At 56.7% G+C, this 23,870-nt stretch overlaps 1 protein-coding gene across 2 annotated transcripts in view; it reads right to left on the reverse strand.

Moving 5' to 3' along the window:
- Nucleotides 1–23,870, reverse strand: part of CAPZB (capping actin protein of muscle Z-line subunit beta) — a 122,108-nt gene that overhangs the window by 57,295 nt on the left and 40,943 nt on the right. For both annotated transcript variants that reach the window (XM_062190539.1, XM_062190538.1), the window contains exon 2: nucleotides 4,909–4,998. In XM_062190539.1, the coding sequence (XP_062046523.1) occupies nucleotides 4,909–4,998 (90 nt within the window). The remainder of the gene's footprint in view (nucleotides 1–4,908; nucleotides 4,999–23,870) is intronic.

A 23,870-nucleotide genomic window follows, 5' to 3' on the forward strand; every position in this document is an offset into this window, starting at 1 on the left:
GGGAGCAGATTCACGGGAACAAGCCTTGGTCCCCACGGGGTCCCCGGTTCACTGAGCACACACGCGGTGCTCCCCGCAGCCAGCCCGCCGCTTGGGCCGGGCGCGTCGGAGCGCGGGTCCTGCCGAGGCACGCGGCCCTCTGCTTCTGCAGGGCCATCTCGGCTAAGAGGACTCTGCTGAAATGAAGGCTGGGTAGGCTGTCGACTCCCCGCTCCCGGCTGAAGGCGGGATGTCTCACCCACCTCTACCCCCCGGGCCTGGCCAGGACACTCTGGCAGCTGGCCCAGCCCCGATACCCCTCGCCGGGGTGGAATCTGGGCACACCCAGGAGCTGGGGCTTCGGGGGACTACCGGAAGACGCAGGAGCAGGAATTTAAAGGAAGTGACCCGTGTTTGCAAGCAGCGCCTTCCTTGCCTGGTTCAACAGATTTATGGCTATTTTTGGTTTGCTCTGAAAAAGGCAGAGGCCGGGTGGCCCGCTGGGCGCCAATCTGCAGAAACAAACTCCCTCCTCAGCTCAGGGCTCAAAATACCCTCCAGCCGAGACGCTTCGACTCCTGCTGCCAGCACGCCGGGCACAGCCATACATGGCCAGAGGTGAGGAGCCAAGGGAGCATCTTCACATCACATGACTCTTGGGCCACGCGGGCGGGAGGGCACTTCTGAAACAGCTCACCAGCGGCCTGCAGCTGACTCCACTCCAGCACAATGGATTAATAGGCAATAAAATGATGTTCTGGCCCTCTGCAAAGGAAGGCCACGGCCCACCAATCAGAGCGCGCGTCCGAATCCCGAGGCAGCTGAAGCCCTGGGGCTGGGAACGCTGAGCCGGCAGGATGAGCGCGCGGGGCTGCCGAGCACCCACCTCGTCTGGACCCCGCTCTGTAACCGGAGCCCGGGAGGACCGCATCAGCTCCCCACAGCTCCCTGGCTCCCACTTCTGAGCACGGCCGTTCCGCCTGGGGGAACGCTGGCACACCCTAACATTCTTGTCAGTCTTCACGCCGGACTTTTCTCACAACAACCCCTCCCCTGCGTGGTTCTGGGCAGGTGAGCAAGGAGGAATGGCTGCAGCGCCTCTGTGCTTTGAAAACACTGACTGGTCCCAGGCCACACGGCACAGAGGCCCTGACCGCTCTGCTTTCGGGAAGACTCCGAACTGCGGATTTTCTGAAATTACAGCTCTGGGAGCGAAGACTGCACGTGAACTTCAGAACCACCACAGCACACTCAGCACAGACCAACTCTGACAGGCAAAGGAATGCTGCGAATTCAGTTAAAAAAGAAGACTGTCATTCCCAGGGAAGGCAGGGCAGGGGTGACTTCTGGGCCACTCAGAGGATCCAGGACAAAGCCAGCCGGCCGCCCCTCACACAGGCCCTGCGCCGCCAAGGACCGCCGAGGCTGCCCCTCCATCAAGAAGCGGCTTTCGCACACGCCTGCTCCGGCGGCAATGGGGCGTGCCCCGGCGGCCCCTCATCTGCCGAAGTCACGCTCCGTTTCTCCTCGGCCATCCATCAGGCTTCAATTAGGCAGTTCCAAAAACGGGGGTCCCACGGGGCCTCCGGTCCAGCCTCAGGTGGAAGGTGGGCCCCAAGGCTGGCCTCCCCACAACCCCGGCCGGGGAAGCTGGTGCCCCCCGAAGCTCCGGAGGAAAACAGACGGCTAATCCTAAGCGGCCCAGCTCTAAGAAGGGAGGTTCTTTCCCGTCTCCAGTTTTCAAACCACGTGCATTCACAGGCATCTCCACACACATCTGTTTCAACATTACTAACAAATGACTGCTTTCTCTCCAGACAAGCACCACTCACACCACCAAGTGCTGCCACATTTACCCCTGCAGCAGCATGCGTGAGGGGACCCAACGGTCCCCAGCAGGCAGAGCCCCCCAGCAGGAGGACCTGGGACTCTGGGCACTGCCACCAGTGCCCATGCCACCACCTGCGTTCTCAACTGTCTAACCAAGTAAAGGGCTGGCAGCACCCGAGACGGGTGCTGTGCAAACAGATCAAGTGAGAAATCACACACACAGACGCAACCCAGGCGAGGGCGTTTGGCCTCGTGGGCAAGATGCCTCCATGTCACGGTGGAGTGCCTGTGCCGTGCCCCTCTGGCTCCGGACTTCAGCTTCCTGCTAACACAGACCCTAGGAGGCAGCGGCAATGGCTCAAGTAACGGGCCCCCACCATCCCCAGCTGTGATGGGCATTAAGATTAGGGTTCTCTCTCTGCACCGCCAGCTCTAGTAGATGCTAACCACCTCCCCCAGCCTTGGTCCGGCACTACCCCAGCCAGCACCACTATAGAAGACAAAGTTACAAATGGAAAGACAGCCATCTGTGCAATGCCACCCAGGGCAACTCTGCCTGGCCCTGCAACCTGTGTCCAACACCCCGTCCCACAAACTAACCCCGGGCTGTGGTGCAACATGGCTCTTGGTCCTCTCCTTCACACCCCATCAGTGTGGCAACATCCCGTGGAGGCCAGGGACATGGCACCCGAGCACAGGGACCAGCTGACCAGCTGTAGGCCCGTCTCTGAGACAAGAGTGGAAACACCGGCTGTGTAGGAACAAAACGCCCTGCAATGCCAAGAGTTGCCCAGGGAAGTCTGATCATCGTCCCTCGTGGCTAGGCTGGGTTAGCAGCAACTGAACTGGCAAGCTAAGTCTATACCCAGCCAGACACATGCTCACGCAGAGTTCACGAGAAAAACCAGCGCCTGCAACACACCCAGTGGAAGGCTGGATCAGACCCGAGACCACTTCTGCCTGCAGCTTCCGCCCAAGGCCGTGGCCGACCACTGACCGGGCAACGGCACCCAGCACTCACCAAGCCTCGCGCTGCCGTGCAGTCTCTGTCGCCATGGCAGCCGAGCCAGGGCCGCCTCTCGCCGGCCCAACTTGATGCTTCACCGTTTTTAACAAGGACCGTATCCTCTGATCTCACTGCCTGCCCTGCTCCCACCATGCACTCACACACTCAGGAGCAGACTGGGAAGAATCAAGATTCAACCTTCCCAACAGACCACGGTTTAAAAATCAGGGAATTTGGGGGCTGGCGCTGTGGCACAGTGGGCTAAGCCTCTCCCTGCGGCACTGGTTCATGTCCTGGCTGCTCCACTTCTGATCCAGCTCTCCGCTAACAGCCTAGGAAAGCAGCAGAAGATGGCCCAGGTGATTGGGCCCCTGAACCTGTGTAGGAGACTTGGAAGAAGCTCCTGGCTCCTGGCTCTGGATCGGCCTAGCTCCAGCCATTGTGGCCACTTGGGGAATGAATCAGCGAATGGAAGACCTTTCTCTGTGTCTCTCCCTCTCTCTGTGAAATCTTTATTTAAAGGGGGGGAGAGGGTATTTCACACAAAAATCCCAGCGCATGGCTCCTCCAAAAAATGTGAGAACGAGCGCAGAGGGCCACACTCCTAACAGGGCAGCTGTCCTTGCAGACGGGCTGCGTTCCGACCCCACCACGCCCTCATACAAGAGTCCAGTGATCTCCCTCCCTCACGCCTTGGTATGGGACCCCGATCCTGAACCTATGCTAGGCTCACTGCAGCGGCAGGGCCACTGACCTCAGAAACTACCTCCTCTTCCCCCCCTGAACTGCTCCGTGCAGAACACAGCAAGTTCACCACTTCTTCCACCGGCTCCGCTCAGTCTCCCAGCTGCCTCTGGGCTGGGAGACTGTGTCCCTTACACACACACAGACAGCTGCCCCCTGGGCCTCCCACACTGCCGCCAAGAGCTGGATCTGTGACAACACCAGTCTCATGCAGTTTTTCCTAGCAAAACTGTTCTGACTTCACACAATGGAATTAAGTAACCTGGTTAGCTGTCTAGCAGATGAACCAGGACACCTCCCTGAGGAGCCGCATTTAGCAACAACTACTACACCCAGGAGGACACAGGATTCATGCAAACAACAGAGCCAGGACTCAGGACCAGGTTCCAGACCCAGGGCCAGCACCCACAGGCGGAATGAGCTATGTCGAGCAGGTGGCCTCTGGGGACCCAATTTCATTTCATGTCTTTTCAACCTTCCCCTCGGTATTACAGATATTTTTGAATACGCTGAGCATTTTCAAATAGTACAATGCCAGTTAATCTGGGGCATCATTTGGAGACTAATCACTCTAATAACAAAAAAAAAAAAAAAAACTTTAAAAATGAAGTGGCTACTTTTAAATGAGCACCTGAAAAGCCAACTTTCACGGCAGGTGTTTGGAGTGCTGATCAGGCTGCTGTTCAGGATGCCTGCAGAAAGTCCAGGCTCCTCCGCTTCTGATCCAGCTCCCTGCTAATGCACACTCTGGGAGGCAGAGGAGGGCTCAGGATCACCCACGTGGGAGACCCAGATGGGAGTGCCGGGCTCCTGACTTTGGTCTAGTCCAGCCCCAGCCGTTGTAGGCAACCGGGGAGTAAAGCAGCAGATGGAAGATCAATCGATCATTCCTCTTTCAAATAAAATAAAAATAAATAATTTAAAAAACAAAAGCCAACTGCTGTCTGTCAGACCATCCCACTCTGGGCCACTGAAGCATCCTGCAGGGTGGATGCTCCCACTGCACTGGCTGGAGAAGCTCACCCAACAGTGGGCAGGGCGGCTAAGTGCCTGACACTGCCCCGTGGGCACCTGCTGGACGTCTGTCCTCGCCTTCCTGGTGCCCAAGTGCTACCTTGCAGCACTGCAGACAAGGTGGCCGGGGAGGCTGACCCACGGCGATCCACGCCAGAACTCCTATCCTGCCTTCACCAACGAGGATGGTTCTAAGAAGACTACCATGTGGAATTAACTCTGTTGGGAGGGGTCGCGGGGCCCCGTGGTGTTTTGAATTCTGCACGGAAACAGCTACAGAAAGCGTCCGATTGTGACGGCAGGCTCAAAGGGAAGCACGTGAGGAGGGCACGCACCAGGTCGATCAGGTCGCTGAGGTTCTTCTCAATCTGCTGTGGAGGCAGGCGCCTCATTAGGTCCAAGGCACAGTCCAGCTGCTGGTCACTCTGTGGAGGGAGAAAGAAAAGCATCTAAGCCATCTTTTCACAGCAGAAAAACAAAAACTCCTTTGACAAAGCACTGTTGCACTTGCTATTTGCCCAAGGTATCCTAAGACCCAGGGAGCCCTGCAATGGGCCCTCTGCCCGCCCCGCATGCACCTGCAGGGGACCGGTCGGGGATGCCTGCACCTTTGATGGCAGTCTCTGTCCAGACTCTGAAAAAGCAGGAGGCAGGCGGGAGAGTCCAGAAAGCTCCCTCACCGGCCTCCCGTCTGCGCAGCTGGGCTGGGAGGCTGCAAGCATGGAAGTTCCCGGCTGGGTCCCCGGTGAGCTCGCTCAGCGAGTTTCCCTCTGCTGTAACCTGCATATAAACACCAGGCAACTGCAGCCCACTCCCCTGATGAGCTCCACACCGGAGGGAAAAGCGAGGTGAACAAGGCAAGACGCACGCAGAGGCTGAGAAGTGCTTCAATCCTTCAGCTAAAGTTTGGTCAACTGCACGCTTGACCAACACCAGAGCCATGCCACAGTGGGGAGCTCCCTTCAGCTGGCAAGGTGGACGACGCGTGCAACACACTTCATATCTGGGAGGGTAAGAACTACCTTGCTTCCTGGGCACCGTTTCAAAGCTACGCACTGAGTGCTTCACAATGCCGTCCTCATTCACCATCTATGCCACGAGTCACCCTGGGCCAGTCGCCCGAACCACAAAAGGCATGCTCAGAGGAGGCAGGACCACAGGTAAGGGCGGACGGCACACGGGAGCAGGGTGAGAAAGGCAGGCCACGTAAGCCAGCAGACACCTTCGTGTGGGCCAGTGAAGCCGACGTGGGCCCCACAGCCACCCAGCAGAGAGCCACGTGCGGTCTGAGTCTGGGGCCTGCTCCACTCAGGTCAACTCCAGGATTTTCTGAGTTCTGCATCGACAAGCTCCAGAGTCCCACTGAACACACAAGGGACCCCCGAGCGCCGCATTTGGCTGCAAGGAAACACAGGCGTTGGGCAGCCCCGTCTGTTCTCCCGCAGGCCGGGGGCCCCGGACCCTAACACCCAGACTCAGGTTCAGATTTTTTTTTTTTTTTTTTTTTTTTTTTTTTTGACAGGCAGAATGGATAGTGAGAGAGAGACAGAGAGAAAGGTCTTCCTTTTGCCGTTGGTTCACCCTCCAATGGCCGCCGCGGTAACGCGCTGCGGCCGGCGCACCGCGCTGATCCGATGGCAGGAGCCAGGTGCTTCTCCTGGTCTCCCATGGGGTGCAGGGCCCAAGGACTTGGGCCATCCTCCACTGTACTCCCTGGCCACAGCAGAGAGCTGGCCTGGAAGAGGGGCAACCGGGACAGGATCGGTGCCCCGACCGGGACTAGAACCCGGTATGCCGGCGCCGCAAGGCGGAGGATTAGCCTAGTGAGCCGCGGCGCCGGCCTCAGGTTCAGATTTTAAGATGGCATACTCAGCTGGCTGCCTTAAAAAACAAAACAAAAAAAACTTTCTTTACTCAAGACACAACCAACCCAGCTGCCTTGCAAAGAAAAAGGAAAAAAAAAAAAAAAAACACACCAGAAACTTAGAAACTTTATCACCTGTTTGCTTCGTGAAACATTCTGGCAACCCTTCCACGGCCACAGGCCTCGGCCAAGGCCACAGTGACACGGGGAGAAGGGCAGCACCACACTGAGGGTGGAACACATAGCTAAGGACGAGAGGCCCGGTCGAGCCCCACTCTGTTCATCATGACCTTAGGCAAATTCTCTAATTTCTACAAGCCTCAGTTTGTTTATCTGTAAGATGGGGGTGGTCATGACCTCAGAGAGTTGACATAACTTCAGTAACACACGTGACACCCCACGAGGCACCAGATGGCCTGCCCACAACACAGAGTCACCTGGCCGCAGAGGTCAAGCCCAAGGCCTCCTCGCCACAGCTCTAACTCAGAAACCACTGAGATGTCTAGAAACTTCCAGTCACTGGACAGCACATCCACTAGATATTAACAATCTTCCTGGCATTGAAAAGCAAACTCAGACAGCAGCAGAACTAGCTCACTTGAGGCTGTAGTCCGGAACGTACTAGGACTCAGAAGGGATTAACTAGAAATTGAGCAGTGATGAGCAGAAGGCAAAACGGACTTGACCAGAGAGGGTCCACGTGCAAAGACGGAGCTTTGACCCTGCTCTGGGCCTCAGAGCCAGCCGCTTCCTCCAGACGGCCCTCCCCCGCCCGGCTGCATGGAGCTGGCAGCGCTCAGTCACCAGCCCACAACCATCCACCTCATATTTTACATAATCCCAATTAATCTTAATTGGAAATGTTTCACAACGGATTTCTAAGGCTAAGGATGTTTAACTATCATTAAATTAGGAAATGGCTCAATGCTTCCCATAAGTGAAGCAACATGGGAAAGCCTAGTGACAGCTTGTAAAAAGTTAAAATTAGAGTTAACTGGAGCCATTTGCTTGGGAGCCATCCCAAACCCTAAGGGGTCCACACAGGAACAACACAGGAGAATAAAAAACACGTGGGTGACCCACAGCTGTGGCAACAGCATGCGTGACCTTAGAAATCGGGTGGGGGTGACTACCTAGGACACTGCGACTTCCACAAAGCTCACTAAGGGCTCTGTTATTCAGGCACAAACCCCTGTGTGTGCGCCTATTTCAAACTAATATGCCAACACAGCAAGGCATTTTTTTTCCCTTGGAGCTAAGACAAATGCAAAATCCAGAAGAGAGAAAGGGAAGCCACAGGTGGAAGACAAAAGCTGGTATCTTGGGGCCGCCGCCTGTAGTGCCAGCCATCCCATATGGGCGCCGGTTTGAGTCCGAGCTGCTCCATTTCCGATCCAGCTCTCTGCTATGGCCTGGGAAAGCCGTGGAAGATGCCCCAAGTCCTTGGGCCCCTTCACCCATGTGGGAGACCCAGAAGAAACTCCTGGCTTCGGATGGGTGCAGCTCCAGCTGTTGCGGCCAACTGGGGAGTGAACCATTGGATGGAAGACTTTCTCTCTCTCTCTCTCTCTCTCTCTCTGCCTCTCCTCTCTCTGTTAACTCCAACTTTCAAATAAATAAATAAATCTTTTAAAAAAGAAAGAAATAAGAGAGAGAGAGAGGGAGAGAGAAAGCTGGTATCTATGTCTCATGGAATGACAGGTTCAAGAGTACTGAGCATATCATGTCGTTATCAGATATCCATATATGGATAAAGCTGCTAGAAAAAATACAAGACAGCACTTGAGACTCGGGAATCCCGGGACCAAGGTCTGCCTCGCCCTGGGGCGTCTGTGTGATTTGGGAGGCTCACGTACCCAGGTGGCCTAGGATGTGATGGCCCCAATGTTCCTTCCAGATGGACCTTGCAAGTGCAGACTCAACTCCTGGGGCCCACCTGCCCCTCAACAAAACCCCTGTCCTGGATTCAGCCCTGGATCAGACAACAACTGTGCTGAGAGCCAGCTGTGGCCAGGCCCCAGCAAGGTCCGTGGGGTGAAACCTGGCCCATACTGCTCATAAAACAGTGAGCAACCACAGGACTGGGAGATGCGTGCAGAAAGGAGACACTGGCGCCCAGAGGCAAGGCAGGTGCACCGGGTACTCCACTGCACTTTCCACGCCTGCTACTTTCCTAGGATTTCCCTCCCATAGTTACTTTCCCCAACAGGCTTCCTTCTTTTTTTTTTTTTTTTTTTTTTTTTTTTGAGTAATTTATTTGACAGGCAAAGTTACAGAGAGAGGAGGGGGGAGAGAGAGAGATAAAGAGAGAGAGGCTGTCCATCACTAGTTCACTCCCCAAATGGTCTCAATGGCCAGGGTTGAGCCAGGCTGAAGCTAGGAACCTGGAACTCCATCCAGGTCTCCCATGTGAGTGGCAGGGGCCGAAGCACTTGGGCCATTTCTGTTGCTTTCCAGGCACATTAGCAGAGAGCTGGATCAAAAGTGGAGCAGCCAGCAATTGAACCAGTGCTCACTTGGGATGCCGATGCCACAGGCAGTGACCTAACTGTGCGCCCCAGCCTGTTTGCTTTGTCAACTGTTGGCCCAAGACTAGGAGCTCGGGACGCCATCGCAGACTTCTCCGTAAGCCCCACCTCCACTGGCAGTGTGTTCTGTGCTGAAAGGTAAATAGGGAAAGAACGGCCGGGCCCTCCAGTTCTCTGCCCGTTTGCTTAGTCATTCGTTAAGTATTTATTGGGTGTTTCCTAGTAACAAGCACTGGTTTTGCTGCTGAATGTTGAACAAAGTCTCTGGTTTTCACAGAGCTCAAGATGCAAACGAAAACCCATATGGGGAAAAATCCAGGAAGCCTCTTTGTTAGGATGCTGGAGAATTTAAAAAGGGCCAGCTTTAGTGTACGTTCAGGCTTTTGGTTGTGTTTCTTAGTATACGACCCAAGGTAGGAAAAGTCTCTTTCTCTCTCTCTCTCTCTCTCTCTCTCTCTCTCTCTCTCTCTGTTTTTAATTTGAAAGGCATGGTTACAAAGAGAGGGATCTTCCACCTGCTGGTTCACTCCCCAAACAGCCACAAGAGCCACAACAGCCAGGGCTGAGTGAGGCCAAAGCCAAGAGCCAGGAGCTTCTTCCGGGTCTCCCAGGTGGGTAGCAGGGGCCCAAGCACTTGGGTCATCTTCAGCTCTTTCCCAGGCCATTAGTAGGGAGCTGGATTGGAAGAGAAGCAGCTGGAACTTGAAACAGCCACCATCTGGGATGCCAGCGTCATGGGTGAAGGCTTTACCCTCTGTGCCACAACACCAGGCTCGAAGAGTTTCACTTTCTGTTTTCACATCAGAGAGAAAAGGCCCAAAATTGCTCAAATCACCCTGCAGCAAACAAAACAACTGTCACTGTGGACTAAAGCAATTTTTCAGAACAACTATGTCAAACAACACACTGCAGCCTAAAACATCTCACCAGACTGGCACCAGAGGGCTGCCAATGACCTGCACACAGGGAAGCTCGGCCCAGGGAGAAAACCAAGTCAAATAACCTGGGGCCCGGGCTGCAGCGCAGCGGGTAAAGCTGCAGCCTTCAATGCTGGCATCCCAGACGGGCACCAGTTTGTCCCGGCTGCTCCACTTCTGATCCAGCTCTCTGCTATGGCCTGGAAAGCAGTAGAAGATGGCCCAAGTCCTTGGGCCCCTATACCCGCTTGGGAGACCAGGGAGAAGCTCCTGGCTTCAGATTGGCGCAGCTTTGGCTGTTGCGGTCAATTGGGGAGTGAACCAGCGGATGGAAGACTTCTCTCTCTTTCTCTCTCTCTGTGTAACTCTTTCATCTAAATAAATAAATCTTAAAAAAAAAAAAAAGTCAAATAACTTGAGGGTACTCGATACATTTGTGGAAAGTGGAATTAAAAGACAACTCTATTTTGTCACAAAAATGTTGAAATCTATGCATAGCAAATGCATATTATTAAAAACTGCAGGGATTTCAAAATTTTTTGAAAATTTTTTTTTGCACCACAAAAACCAGAGCTTTGAATTCCGTTTTTCCATCAACCTGTTGCAGCACCCTTGTGTCCAGCCCCTAGGGAGTAGGACACAGCCCAGCCCGGGAGCAGCTCACGGGTAGAACAACGGACACAGAAGGATGCTCACATCACGGGACCCACCCGGATCATCACTGGGAGGAGGCTGAGCAGGACCGCCCTGAGCAGCCCTGGAGATGGCAGGTGTCAGACGAAGGAGCAGAGTGGGCGGTCTGAGCACACGACAGCCCCGGAGGGAGGTGAGCTGAGAAGCGCAGCAGAGGCCTGGCACGGACGGTGACGGGGGTGCCTGGGCCCTTGTGGAGAACGGCTTCCAACAGGGCCAGGGTACACCCCCTGCTTGGGGCAGGCTCTGGGTCCTGAGCCTCACACCACAGCAGCTCCGCTTCTGCCTGCCTCACAGGTAAGGCTTCTGGGCCACACTCTCCAGGCTTTACAACCTCAAAGCCCGCTTCTCCGTGAGGATTCAGGAGCCGCTCTGGCCTTTGCTCACGGAGCCTCAGAAGGCAAGGGCGATGATGTTCACAGGTGGCCGTAACGAGCTCTCCCACAGGCAAGCGCCCCCTGCAATGTGACTGAGCTCCCCGCACAGCGGCACGGACGCCCCTGCCCTCGGAACTTCTGTGACTGCTTCCCTCAACAGAACACAGCAGTGCTGCTGCTCCGCGACTTCCGAGGCCAACAGCAAAGGCAGTGCAGCCTCTCCCCTCCCACGGGGACACAGGAGTCCCAGGTGGCAAAGGAAACCATTCCCTGCCTGAGCCCGCCAACCTAGCCCCTCTGGAAAACCCAATGCAGAGCCCCAGGTGCCTCAGGGCCCCAGGGCCCCTTTGTTGTGGCCTCCGCCGGCTGCCTAAGGCCAGAAGCCCCTGGCCGGGCCCTCCTCAAACGGCAACCCACAGACACCACTAGAGACAGTGGAATCCTTACTGGTCTTTTCACTCACTTTGATGGACAGCAGTCACTGGTACGGAAGGGCTTCTCTGGAAACTGTGGGAGAGACTGGCCGGAGCTGAGACAGGGCGCGGGGAGGGTGCGTGTGGCAGGACCACTAAAGCGGCGTCACGACACCCAGGGCTCCGAGTGGGGGGAGTGGGAGTCGCAGGAAGACCGGCTGGGGCCACCTGTTCAAGAGGGCACCCCAGCCTCATCAGGGTGGCTGTGGTCTGTATGTGTCCTTTCAGAACGCGGTTTGTAAGGTCAAGGACCAGCAGTGACCCAAACTGCTGCCGTTCCCAACGCTAAGTCCTCCCCACCTGCTCCAGGGGCTGGGAGGGCAATCCCACCCTTCCCCGAGGCACGGGGCCTGCAGCTTGTTCCGAGGCTGGCCGAGGTTACGGTCCTGAGAGGTTCTGCCAATGCCTCTGTTACAGCACGCAGAGGGAAACGCGGACGGAGCCCAGGCTGACCGTTCGCACTTACATAGTCTAGACTTGCCCATGGTCTCTCTGTGTCATCTGTGACCCAACCAGCTTCAGTTTAGAAGTCAGATCTGCCTTTGCCATGCGGCTCAAGAACAACCTGCGCTAGGGGCTGTCAGGGCCAGCGATGCATCAAGATCCGGTCGCTCCAGAACATAGCACGTTCTGGATTAACAACGAGAAAAGTGCTTCTTCCCCTGCACGCATGGGGGAGACGCCTCACCAGACAGCCACATGCACACCCTCCCACGGGGAAATCCAGTGCCCTCCACGGTGATCAAAGTCCTTTGGCAGACGGAGCCCCTTCAACCTTTTGGGGTCCCCTGTAGAGCATCAGAGCTGGGTCAGCTTTTAAACCAAGGTTAGAAAATTCGCACAATAAGCTATCAGACAAAGACAGAGCCTAGGAGACAGCAGTGGAGCAGGAAGGAATGACCCCTGGGCCAAGGGCATGACCCGCTCCGGGAAACTAAACCCCTGTCCGAGTTGGGACAAGTAACCTAGCCACTAAAAACAGCAATCCAGGGGCTGTGCCAATGTAGTTTTGAACACTAGGAAAACATTAAACAAACCCGTCAGGACCAGAGACAGGGCTGGATGCACCTGTCAAGCTCACTAGGTCACAGGTTCAGAGAAGGCCCTACGAGGCCACGCAGGCAGCAGTGGCAAATTCAGCCCCTAACACCCTATCTCCATGTTGAGAGGTTTTCCCCTACATGCCTGCCAACTTCATCCACTGAGCAGGAGAGCCATGGGCAAGCCGAGCCCAACCAGCAGGAGCTTATGTCCTACGGAGGGAATGGCCGGAAAAAATGGCCACACTCAGGACAGCAGCATCCCAGTCGCTCCATCACCACTGAGGGTCTGGGTGTTCTTCCCAGTGACTTCCAGAAAACCAAGAACCATCCTTTCTTTAATCCTCAAGATAGCCAGTTCTCGAAAATGTACCATACACTCCACGTTTTCACACAACGCCAACTGAACTCAAGTCAAGGCTAGCAACAAGACCACTTCTCATTGGCCAAAGGCCCCTTATGAGCATCCATTGCAGCAGCAGAGCCCTGTGCTTCCTTCTTATTTATTATTATTATTTAAAAAAAAATTTTTTTTTTTAGAAACAGAGCTCCCATCTGCTGGTTGAGTCCCCAAATGCCTGCAATGGCAACAACCAGGACTTTGCCAAGGACAGAATGTGGGAACTCGATCAAGGTCTCACCCACGGGTGGCAGGAACCCAATTATTGGAGCCTTCACCGCTGCCCCCCAGGGTCTGCACGCAGGAAGCTGGAGTCAGGAGCTGAAGCCAGGAATCAAACCCAGACACTCCGCGGTGGGACGCTGGCATCCTGGCGCTCGTCCAGACACCGGGTCCGTCTGCTCTCTGTCGGGCTGTCGCTGCACCTCCTCACCCAGGACGCTGCTTCTTGTCTGTTGTGGGGTGGGGAACCCAGAGAGCTAGAAACCCACTCCTATTTAAAACAGGACTCTGAGAGAAGGAACAAATCATGGGCGCATACCCCAGGCCCACGTCTGCACAGAGCTGACGCTGGGTGACGATCTGTGTGCATGCACGCATTTTTCGCCTAAGACTCTGCGGGCATGGATATGCTATAACGATGACGATGATGATGATAGAATGCCTGCTTTCCCCAGCTAGCCTGCAGGGGCGTGGGTTTCCCTCCAGTGTGGCCCTGACAACACGCTGCCTTGCAGAATCACTGAGCAGAGCTCCACGTCAGGCCCCAGCCTCCCGCCCCAGGCCTGGGCATCCTCCCCGAAGGGCAGGAACGCCCCCAGCGTGGCACACCGCTCAGGCCAGGACTTTTACATAACATTGGTGGGGTGCTCAAGGCCCGTTCCTCCCGGATTTTCTCTCACTTGACACAGGTTTTCCACTGAGGCTGCCAGGAGTCTCCAGAAAGGTGGGTGGAGTGCTACTTCAGCTTCCAAGTCATCAAGCACCAACAAAGGCGGGCAGACTCACACACACTCACCCCACATGCTCCCCTGCCCTGTGTGCCAAGGAGCGAGAAGGAGGGCAGAGGACAGGAGGTGCTGCCCACCCCACGCCATCTTCCTCCCTCGGCACCCCTACTTCAGCCTGCTCTCTGGAGCCCCTGCCCGTTCCCCAGCCCAGGAGGCCACCAAGCTAATTCCACCACGGAAGCTGCTCCCCACTTCCTGGTGTTCCCAAACGCCACAGCCTGGGGAGAGTCCCCAAACCACCTCGACCCCCTACCCAGCAAGGACGCCGCACAGGCGCCTCTCCTGGGGAAAAGCCTGACGACCCACCCACAGGCGGCATGTCAAACCCTAGACAGCCCTCAGCTGGTTTTTCCCTTACACAGCCCTGCAGGAAGTGAAATATCCGAGATGAGTCACCCGCGGGAGCCAGAGCTACACTCGCTGGAGCTTTTGGATAACCAAGTCACTGTTTACGGCTCCCACTCCCTAACTGCTCTGCGGAGATCAAGGGTTCAGCTGGTGGAAGGCAGGGATTCCGCCAGGAGGCACTCCCAGTCCAGGGTCCCCAGGGAGCACCGTTCACGTTGGGGGGCCCCTCCTGCCCCTCTGCTGTACCCCCACCCCCCACAGGCAGGCTGATCCCTACTGCGTGCACCAAACTCAGTTCCCAACCAGCCCCTGCCTGAAAGCAACTGCTCCTTCCTTTTGTTTTTTTTAAATAGACATGAGGGGACTTGAAAACGTCCATAGAAAATAATTTTTTTTTTTTTTTTTTTTTGACAGGCAGAGTGGACAGTGAGAGAGAGACAGAGAGAAAGGTCTTCCTTTTGCCGTTGGTTCACCCTCTAATGGCCGCCGCGGTAGCGCGCTGCGGCCGGCGCACCGCGCTGTTCCGATGGCAGGAGCCAGGTGCTTATCCTGGTCTCCCATGGGGTGCAGAGCCCAAACACTTGGGCCATCCTCCACTGCACTCCCTGGCCACAGCAGAGAGCTGGCCTGGAAGAGGGGCAACCGGGACAGGATCGGTGCCCCGACCGGGACTAGAACCCGGTGTGCCGGCGCCGCAAGGCGGAGGATTAGCCTGTTGAGCCACGGCGCCAGCCCATAGAAAATAAATTTTAAAAATGAGCTTACTTTGGTGCAGCGGAAAATTTAAATCCAGGCCATCTGAGCACTTTTATTTCTACTCGATATACACTAACTGCACAAATGTATGGGTTTCATGTGACACTTGGATAGATGAACACCACATAACAGTCAGACAGGGTAACTGGCGCAGCCACCGTCCCAGACCTCTGTGGGAACATTCAAAATCCTCCCCACCAGCTCTTCTGAAACATTCCGTTAACTGGTGTCAACCGTCGTTCTGCTGTGTTGAGAAGCTGGTCCTCCCAGCTGGCTCCCTGCCACTTCTCACGACACAGCCGTGCGCACAGCTAAGCGATGGCCTGCCGCAGGGCCCAGCCCGGGGCAATGGCAACGGGCAGGTCCCCGGCACCTGTGGCCCTCAGCCAGGCTCCCATGCACTGCTCTTGGCTCTGCTCTGGGGAGCTGGGTGGGCTGCAGCATGTCCCCTTGGGCGTGCCCTGCTCAAGCTCTCCAAATGCTAAAACACAGAATCACAGCAATGTTACACGAAGGTGGGCTTGGGAAACCACCCGGGATAAGGAAGGTGTAGGCCTCGATGTACCCCTAACTGAGAAGACAACACAAAGCTGAACGTCAGATCAACCAGGACCAGCGCTTTCTGTTTGCTCACAGCTTAACCATAGGACACAATTCATGAACAGAGCTGCGTCTACCTCTGCACTGTCAGAACTACCTATAGTAACACTAAGAATATTTAGGCCAGCGCCGTGGCTCAACAGGCTAATCCTCCACCTAGTGGCGCTGGCACACCGGGTTCTAGTCCCGGTTGGGGTGCCGGATTCTGTCCCGGTTGCCCCTCTTCCAGGCCAGCTCTCTGCTGTGGCCGGGGAGTGCAGTGGAGGATGGCCCAAGTGCTTGGGCCCTGCACCCCATGGGAGACCAGGAGAAGCACCTGGCTCCTGCCTTCAGATCAGTGCAGTGCGCCGGCCGCGGCGGCCATTGGAGGGTGAACCAACAGCGAAGGAAGACCTTTCTCTCTGTCTCTCTCTCTCACTGTCCCCTCTGCCTGTCCAAAAAAAAAAAAAAAAAAAAAGGAGACTAAACACTGCCTAGGTAATTTTATTTTCTACTTATTAATGAAGAATACCAAGAATCCAAAAAGCACACCAATTCTGAAAGAGAAAGAGAAAGATACCGCTGCCAGGGGCCCGTCAGTCAGCTCCTGCCACTGTAACACACACCCGGGGAAGCTCCATCCAGGATGGAGGTTAGTTCTGGCTCATGGTTTTGGAGGTTCACAATCCAAGACTGGGTGCCCCACTGGCATGGCGTCTCACGAGGGCAGTGGATGGCGCAACACGTGCAGAGGAAGGGTCACTTGGTGACCAGGAGGCAGAGGAAGCAGCTGGGCCCAACACAGTCTCCACGTCCAGCCCTCTCTGGAGAACTGCCCTCCACGGACGCCCCCAGCAACCCCAGGACCTCCCATCGACCACTGCCAGACACGGAGCCTGGAGCAAGCCTCCACCCTGGCAGTACCAGCAGCCACGACTCTGCAACTTAACTGTGTCCATGAGTTGGGGAGCCAGCTTCCCTTACACCACAGCAAGGGCCCACCACCACCAGCGGCCAGTGCCACACCCCATGGGCTGCAGGAGGGCCTCCTGCCGGCCGCTGGGGCGCTGCGGGATCTGAGGCTCAGAACTACGCAGCGCAGCTCAGTGCACCGAGTGACCGACAGACAAGACTGCAGCACAGGTCTGCCTGCCGTGCCCGGACACTCCCCAGACAACGGTAACCTGAACTATAAGTTAACTTCTAGGGACCGGCATTGTGGGGCGCCAAGTTAGGCCGCCGACTACAAGACCAGCATCCCATGAGAGTGTTGGTTTCAGTCCCGGCTGCTCCATTTCCAACTCAGCTCCCTGCTAACGCACCTGGGAAAGCAGTGGATGATGGCACAACTGCTTGGGCCCCTGCCACTCACATGGGAGACCCTATGGAGTTCTGGGCTCCTGGCTTCAGCCTGGTCCAGCCCTATGTAGTCATTCAGGAATGAACCAATCTCTCTCCATAACTGTGCCTTTCAAATAAATACAATACATCTACAAAAATCATCAATAAAAATTAATTTCTAACGACTTTCAGGGAAGAACTTGCTAGGTCACAAAATCAGACAGGGGCAGGGGTCTCTTCTCACAGGCTGGGCAAACCACAGACAATTCCACCCACTAACAGAATCTGCGCTCTGTGCCCCTGGATTACTGCGGCTCCTCTCTCACACACACACTGCCACTACGGGTACGTTCCTGAACACCAACGGCTCTCCAGACACCTTCTCTGGACAGCATCCCCCTGGACTCCTTGGAGGGCCCGCGAGACGCCGCCACCCCCGGCCTGATGGCTCCCATCTCACCGCTGTCTGCGGCCACCACCCCACGCCAGCTCGTCTCGTGGAACAGGAGACTCAGCTCTCTACTTCGGACACACGACTGGGGGTCCTCAGATGTCTCCCGGGGATGCCCTACGTGTCGCCCGTTCCCCCAGATGGTACAGAAATGCAATGAGCCTTTCACCAAGCCAAGGGCGGCTCAAGCAGAGTGCCCACGTATGGCGGCTAACAAAACAGTGTGGGAAAACATCCCCCACACGTTCTCTGAGGAAGGCTAGAAAAGTAAACTCCCGTTCTCAGAGCAGCAGCAGCCAGCTCACAGGAACCTTCTCTCAAACAGCCTGACGAGGCGGCCTGGGCGAAAGCCGAGGCTGGACAGGGGCTTCCACAGGTGAGGGGAGGCCTGGGTCCGACCTGCAGACAGCGCCAGCAAGTGCTGATGGGAAGGCAGCAGCCCTCGAGGTACTGGGACGGCGAAGGCTCAGCCTGAGGACCCCCTCTCGGCGGGGGCAGCGCTCTTTCTGGCTGAAGCCCCAAGGTGGGGCTTGGGGAAGAGAAGGCAACGTTCACGCTACAGAGAGCACTGAGCTCCTTTCTTCCCTGGGTCCTGTTTCAGACGTGCGTGTGCACACACACGGAAGGCACCACCTCTGCCTGTCCCACCCAGCGCCAGGTGACTCTTCAGGACACTGCCACACGTGCACTGTCAGTCACCAGCATGGCGCAGCAAAGGACAAGGGTCCAAAAAACCACCGCCGCCTCCACACCCTTCGGGGACTGGGCCTGGACAATGCAAACGCTTCACCAAGTGCGCAGATTCCACCCCACACCTGCCACAAGGAGCCCCTCTTCCAGTCTGTAACAGGCCCCAGCAGGCAGCGAGAGGCAAGCTGTGACACTCTGCTGTCTTCAGTTTGCAAGATCTAGGACAGGCTGCCTGGCAGCTCTGCGGTGGGCAGAGAGGACCTGGGAAGCACTCGTAAGACAGAGGCTGGAGGCTGCATCGCCACCTCCTAGCAATGGAGGTCCAGTCCTCCCCCTCCTTCCTCTGCCACCTGGTGGTAAGGAATAATAATACCCCTCTTGCAGAGCTGGCGTGAGGATGGTATCCGAAAGTCTAAGTGAAGAGACTAGCACGTTCCCAAAACACAAGGTGTAAAATAAAAAAAACAGGTACTGTCACCAAGCTCTTCCACAGAGGTCAGCTTCAGAGTGCACAGGATGCTAAGAGTCCATTACAGAAGGAAGGAAACACACATGCGCACACGCACGCACTCCCCTCCACTCAGGCAGTAAGCAACACCTGCAGACATGCTTGTGGGCAGCTGTGGAGCAAGAGCCGGAAAACAGTCAGCCAAGGTCACTCCTTCCAGGTTCCCATTAGCCAGACCAAAGGACCCTTCCCGGGCTCGGGAACACTGGCCGCCAGCTCCGTCCCAGTCTACTGCCGACTGCAAGATCTCGGGACGGCCGGCTGGGGAAGGAGCTCAGCAAGCAAGAACTAAAAAAAGGGGGCGGAGAGGCAACGAGGCCGGTTCCAAGATATCTGTCTGCGAAGCAGGAGCAAACCCGGCCTCGCAGCAGCACAGGTCCTCACCGCCTCTCACACGCGCTCGCCTGCTCGCCTCGGGCCGCCTGAGGGCAGCTCGCTCAGCCAGCACGCCCGCTGGAAACACGTGACCAGCAGCTGACACCCCTGCGGTCACTGGCTGAAGTGCTTTCTATGGCAATATCTCATTTCATCTTGAAAAGACAACCCCCGGGGGTAAGGGCTGGTGCTGGTCTCAGGCATGGAAACTGAGGCACAAGGACGAGCAGAGCTGAGATCCAGAAGCAGGCACACGTGGCCCCAAAGCCTCTGTGCCCAGTCCCCACTCCACGGCACAGCATGGCAGGCAGCCCCTCCCTGTCCTAAGAGCCATCACCACTCTGTTCCCAGTCTCCAAGAGGAGAGGAGCCGTGTCCTCCAGCACACAGGGCGCATCCTGGCTCCGCCAGGCCCTAGCTGGGTGACCCCGGCAGAGCGACTCGTCCCTCCTGAGCCTCTGCAACACGAAGGTCGGAACAGTCTTCCCAAGGTTACCTTACAGATCAGGTGGAGCTAATCCTCACACAGCACCTGCCAGGAGACTGCATGTGTTTGGTCAGCAGAGGCAGAGGGGTTGGGGGGAAAGGGACAAGGATAGAGTCTGTCTGGCTTCCTGCCGAGTCGAGAGAACCGTGCTGGACCCCGAGTGTCCAGCGACAGGACCGCTCCAGGGCCCCCAGGAGCTGCCGGGTTCAGTCGCGGGGGTCCGGGCTGAGCACACTTCAGCGTCTCCCTCCACAACATAGGACGGCTCTTTAGGAAAGCGTCAGAAAGGCATTTTCCCGTTCCATGCAGGATAAGAGTTAATGTTTCTCACCCAAACAAATCCACTAACTCATGGTTTTCCTTAAAAGCAAAGAGTCTTGGGATAAAGCACCTTAAGCTGGCAAGACCTCCCGTGAAAATCAGAACTGGCACAGGCCTCGGAGCCAGCACCGACACAGGAGCGGAGAAAGGCGAGGAGACGGCGCCGCCTCCCCGATGCCCTCCGGCCGGGCCTCTCCTCACCTACAAAACGGAAACCGTCCAAGTCGCACACAGCGCGCAGCCGAGCCCCAGGAGACCCACTTTCCCAAGTAAGCGCTGGAGTGGGCCCCTTGCCGATTACCAGTAAGGAAAATAAACGCCATGTCCATCATTTCCTGCCTCCTGGCCACACGACCGCGTCCAGGATGCGGGGTCTGCCAGCCGGAGACCTGAGAGGACACAGAGGACCTGCACCACTGGACAAGCCCTTGGAACCAAACATAACGGCAGCCAGGCCCACAGCTGGGGCAGGCAGAGCCAGGCTCCCTGGACCCCCTCAGCCCAGGGAAACGGGACACACTGTTTCAAGGACCACAGTAGAGAGGCCTCCAAGGCAGCAGCGGGAGCTGAGGGCACCAGCACCAAACCTCTGCTGCGGCCTGCCTACTGCTTCCTTCTCAGTTCCGACGTCCCGTGACCGAAGCTGACGGCGGGCGTCACGGAGAGCTCGGCAAGGCACGGGGCCGCTCTGCCAGGCTCCTTCCTCCGCAGAGGTGGGCGTCAACCCACGTTCCCCTCTGACCCTCCGGCCCCCGGAGAACGACGGTGTTTGTGTGCCTTCTGGCAGTGGCCCAGACAGGGGCTCCGAGCCCCAAGTGCTGTCCTTACCTCTGACCACCTCCCACATGGGGGGAGGACCGCACACGGCCGCGAGGTCGCCAAAAGGATGGTGGGAATGCTTACGGAAACACTTGCTGCAGCCCCGCCAGTTGGCCTCACTGCTCAGAGGCTGGAGAGCGAGGGAGGGCAGGGAGGCAGATGGTGTGCGTTATCTTGAAAACTGACCCAGTCTACACTCGCAGTATGTGTGGACCAGCGAGCTCCAGTGAGGCCTCAGAACACTCAGGGCTACTCGTCTACACCTCCCAAGTGCCTCAGAACGCTCAGGGCTGCTCGTCTACACCTCCCAAGTGTGCTGCTCAGAGCAGCTTTGGGAAAGTGGCTTTGGCGAGAAAGTCAATTAGGAAGAAACTTCAGGAAACCCACAGCACGCCAAGTGAGAAGAGGTTTCCCCAGGCACCTCGGGCCGGGCAGCAGGTCAAGGTACCCTGAAAAGGGGGCCGAGGTTTCCCACCACAACCCCAAGCTCAGAAAGCCGCAGGCACCACCCGGCTTCCAGGTGCACCTGAGTCCAAAGCCTGAGCCGCGCTGCTTCCTGGCAGAGTGGGCAAGCTCTGGCGCGCGAGTCAGCGTCCCTGTCAGGCTCGCTCCCGGTGCGTGGTGCAGAGGTGGGGGGGGGGGGCACGCCACTCCTCACCCAGGCCACTGGCCCTGGGGGGCCTTCACAGCAACAAGGGCTGAGCACCCACTCTTTCTGCTTCCCTCATCCTCCTAGGAAGATCAAACCCAGAGCAAGGGAGCAGGGGCAGGAATCCGTTTCCAGTCAACGATGGAAAACAGACTCCCCCATCAACCGGGACTCATTCTTGCTGTACAGACCCCTGGGCTCCGCCCAAGCCTACAGAAGTTCAGAGGGCTGGAGCACGGTGACACATCCCGGACAGGAGCTGCCTGGCAGAGAAGGGCTGCGGACTGGCCTGTCCACGAGACAGGAAACAACTTCTCTTGGAAGGTGTCCCAAAAACTCCCACAACGGGAAGAAGGTGAGATGAAGTCCAAGACCGCCCCTTTCCCGTAAATGTTCCGTATGGTAGCTTTGGGGCCGCGAGGGGGGAAGGCCTACACTTCCGGGAATGGAGAGGCCTACTTCCGGGGAAGAAAGTCCTTGTCAAGGTCCCCGCAGGTGCCTAAAAGTCAACCAATGAGGATCAGACCTGCCTCAACCTTTAACTCCCATGCCCTGAATCTATAAAAGGAGCTCTTCCAATCTCTGACGCGCGACTTCCCCAGCCCCCGCTCTGTTGCTCTGTTGGGACGGGGGAACCCGCCCGGGAGCGGAACCCCAATAAAAGCCTGTGAATTAATCGATTCGTCTGCCTGGGAAGATCTGTTACGCGCCGGACACCTTGCACCGTATTTCAGGAACAAGTCTGAAAGCTTCTGACACAGCCTCAGCCCCCTCCTGTGGGACACGGCCACTGGCGTTTGTATTCACTTCAGTACAGAAGGCATCGGCCAGCAAACTCAGACAACCTCAGAGGATACCAGTGCTTCCACAGGTTTTCTAGCGGCCATCGCATCGTCAGCCAGGATTGGAGGCACGCAGGACGGGACAGCTGAAGTCAACATGTGCGCGTCACTGACAAGTCCAATCAACTGCTCAGAAAGCGCTGGGGTACAGCTGCTCAGGAAACACCTCGTGGAGAGCTTTGGAGAGCTTTGTAACGAGCATGTGCTAGAAACAGATGCTGGAGGGAGGAGAACAACTTGCTGTCTTATGCAGACTGCTGTTGCTCCGGAAGCCAGCCCTCACAGCGAGAAGGTGCGCATTCGTCTAGCCTGGGGCCGGCCAGTGGTTCTGAACTGCAACCCGGGCACCTCGCTGCAGGTGTGGGGTCTGCGCACCTGCGCCAGTGCAGGGAGAGGCTCTGCAGACAACCAAGCTGAGGCCCCCGGGAAGAATTCAATCCAGACAGACTGCGGTACACACAACTCTACCAGTTCACCCTGGTCCTCTTTAAGAAAGGTGATGACATTCAAAGTCACATTTTCAGAGAACAGTGAAAATCGGAAAGCATGTGGAATGTAAAGGAAGGGTTGAAAACTCCAGAGTGGATCCCAGCAGTGCGATCAGAGAGCGGATCCCAGCAGTGCGATCACAGAGCGGATCCCAGCAGTGTGATCACAGAGCGGATCCCAGCAGTGCGATCAGAGTGGATCCCAGCAGTGTGATCACAGAGCGGATCCCAGCAGTGCGATCAGAGTGGATCCCAGCAGTGTGATCACAGAGCGGATCCCAGCAGTGCGATCAGAGTGGATCCCAGCAGTGTGATCACAGAGCGGATCCCAGCAGTGCGATCAGAGTGGATCCCAGCAGTGCGATCACAGAGCGGATCCCAGCAGTGCGATCAGAGTGGATCCCAGCAGTGTGATCACAGAGCGGATCCCAGCAGTGTGATCACAGAGCGGATCCCAGCAGTGCGATCACAGAGCGGATCCCAGCAGTGCGATCAGAGAGCGGATCCCAGCAGTGCGATCAGAGAGTGGATCCCAGCAGTGTGATCACAGAGCAGATCCCAGCAGTGCGATCAGAGTGGATCCCAGCAGTGCGATCAGAGAGCAGATCCCAGCAGTGCGATCAGAGTGGATCCCAGCAGTGTGATCACAGAGCGGATCCCAGCAGTGCGATCACAGAGCAGATCCCAGCAGTGTGATCACAGAGCGGATCCCAGCAGTGCGATCAGAGTGGATCCCAGCAGTGCGATCAGAGAGCGGATCCCAGCAGTGCGATCAGAGTGGATCCCAGCAGTGTGATCACAGAGCGGATCCCAGCAGTGCGATCACAGAGCAGATCCCAGCAGTGCGATCACCGTGCGTTTCCCCGGTGTAAGCTCCAACCTGGAGGCTGCCCCAGTCCTACAGGCAGAGCGGGGACACATGGCATGCTGGTGGCCCAAGGACTTAGCTCGGGGGCCCGCGAGTGTGCAGTGTACCTGGGAACACTGGGTCTCAACTTTGCTGCCCAGCCCAGCACAGGGAAAGAAGGGTTTCACAGGCAGAAAGGAAGGTTCCTGTTACGCCCGTGGGGGTGGGATTGAATTCCACTTCATTCACTAAGCACCTGTCCCTGCATAAAGAACAGGCCACGGCCACCCTCCCTCCTGCATAACACACACCCAGTGTGACTCCCACACACTCGGAACTCTGCTCTACCGCCTCCCGGGTGATGCTGGGTGAACAGTGGCTCAAAGGGGACCCCGGAACACAAGGCAGAAAACAGTAGCACCAAGCTGCTCGACAGCACAGCAGAGGCACCACGGGGGCCTCCAAATCATCAGAGTTGGGGGGGGGGGTGTTTGG

The sequence above is a fragment of the Lepus europaeus genome, chromosome 5 (assembly GCF_033115175.1).
Source record: "Lepus europaeus isolate LE1 chromosome 5, mLepTim1.pri, whole genome shotgun sequence".
NCBI lineage: Eukaryota > Metazoa > Chordata > Mammalia > Lagomorpha > Leporidae > Lepus > Lepus europaeus.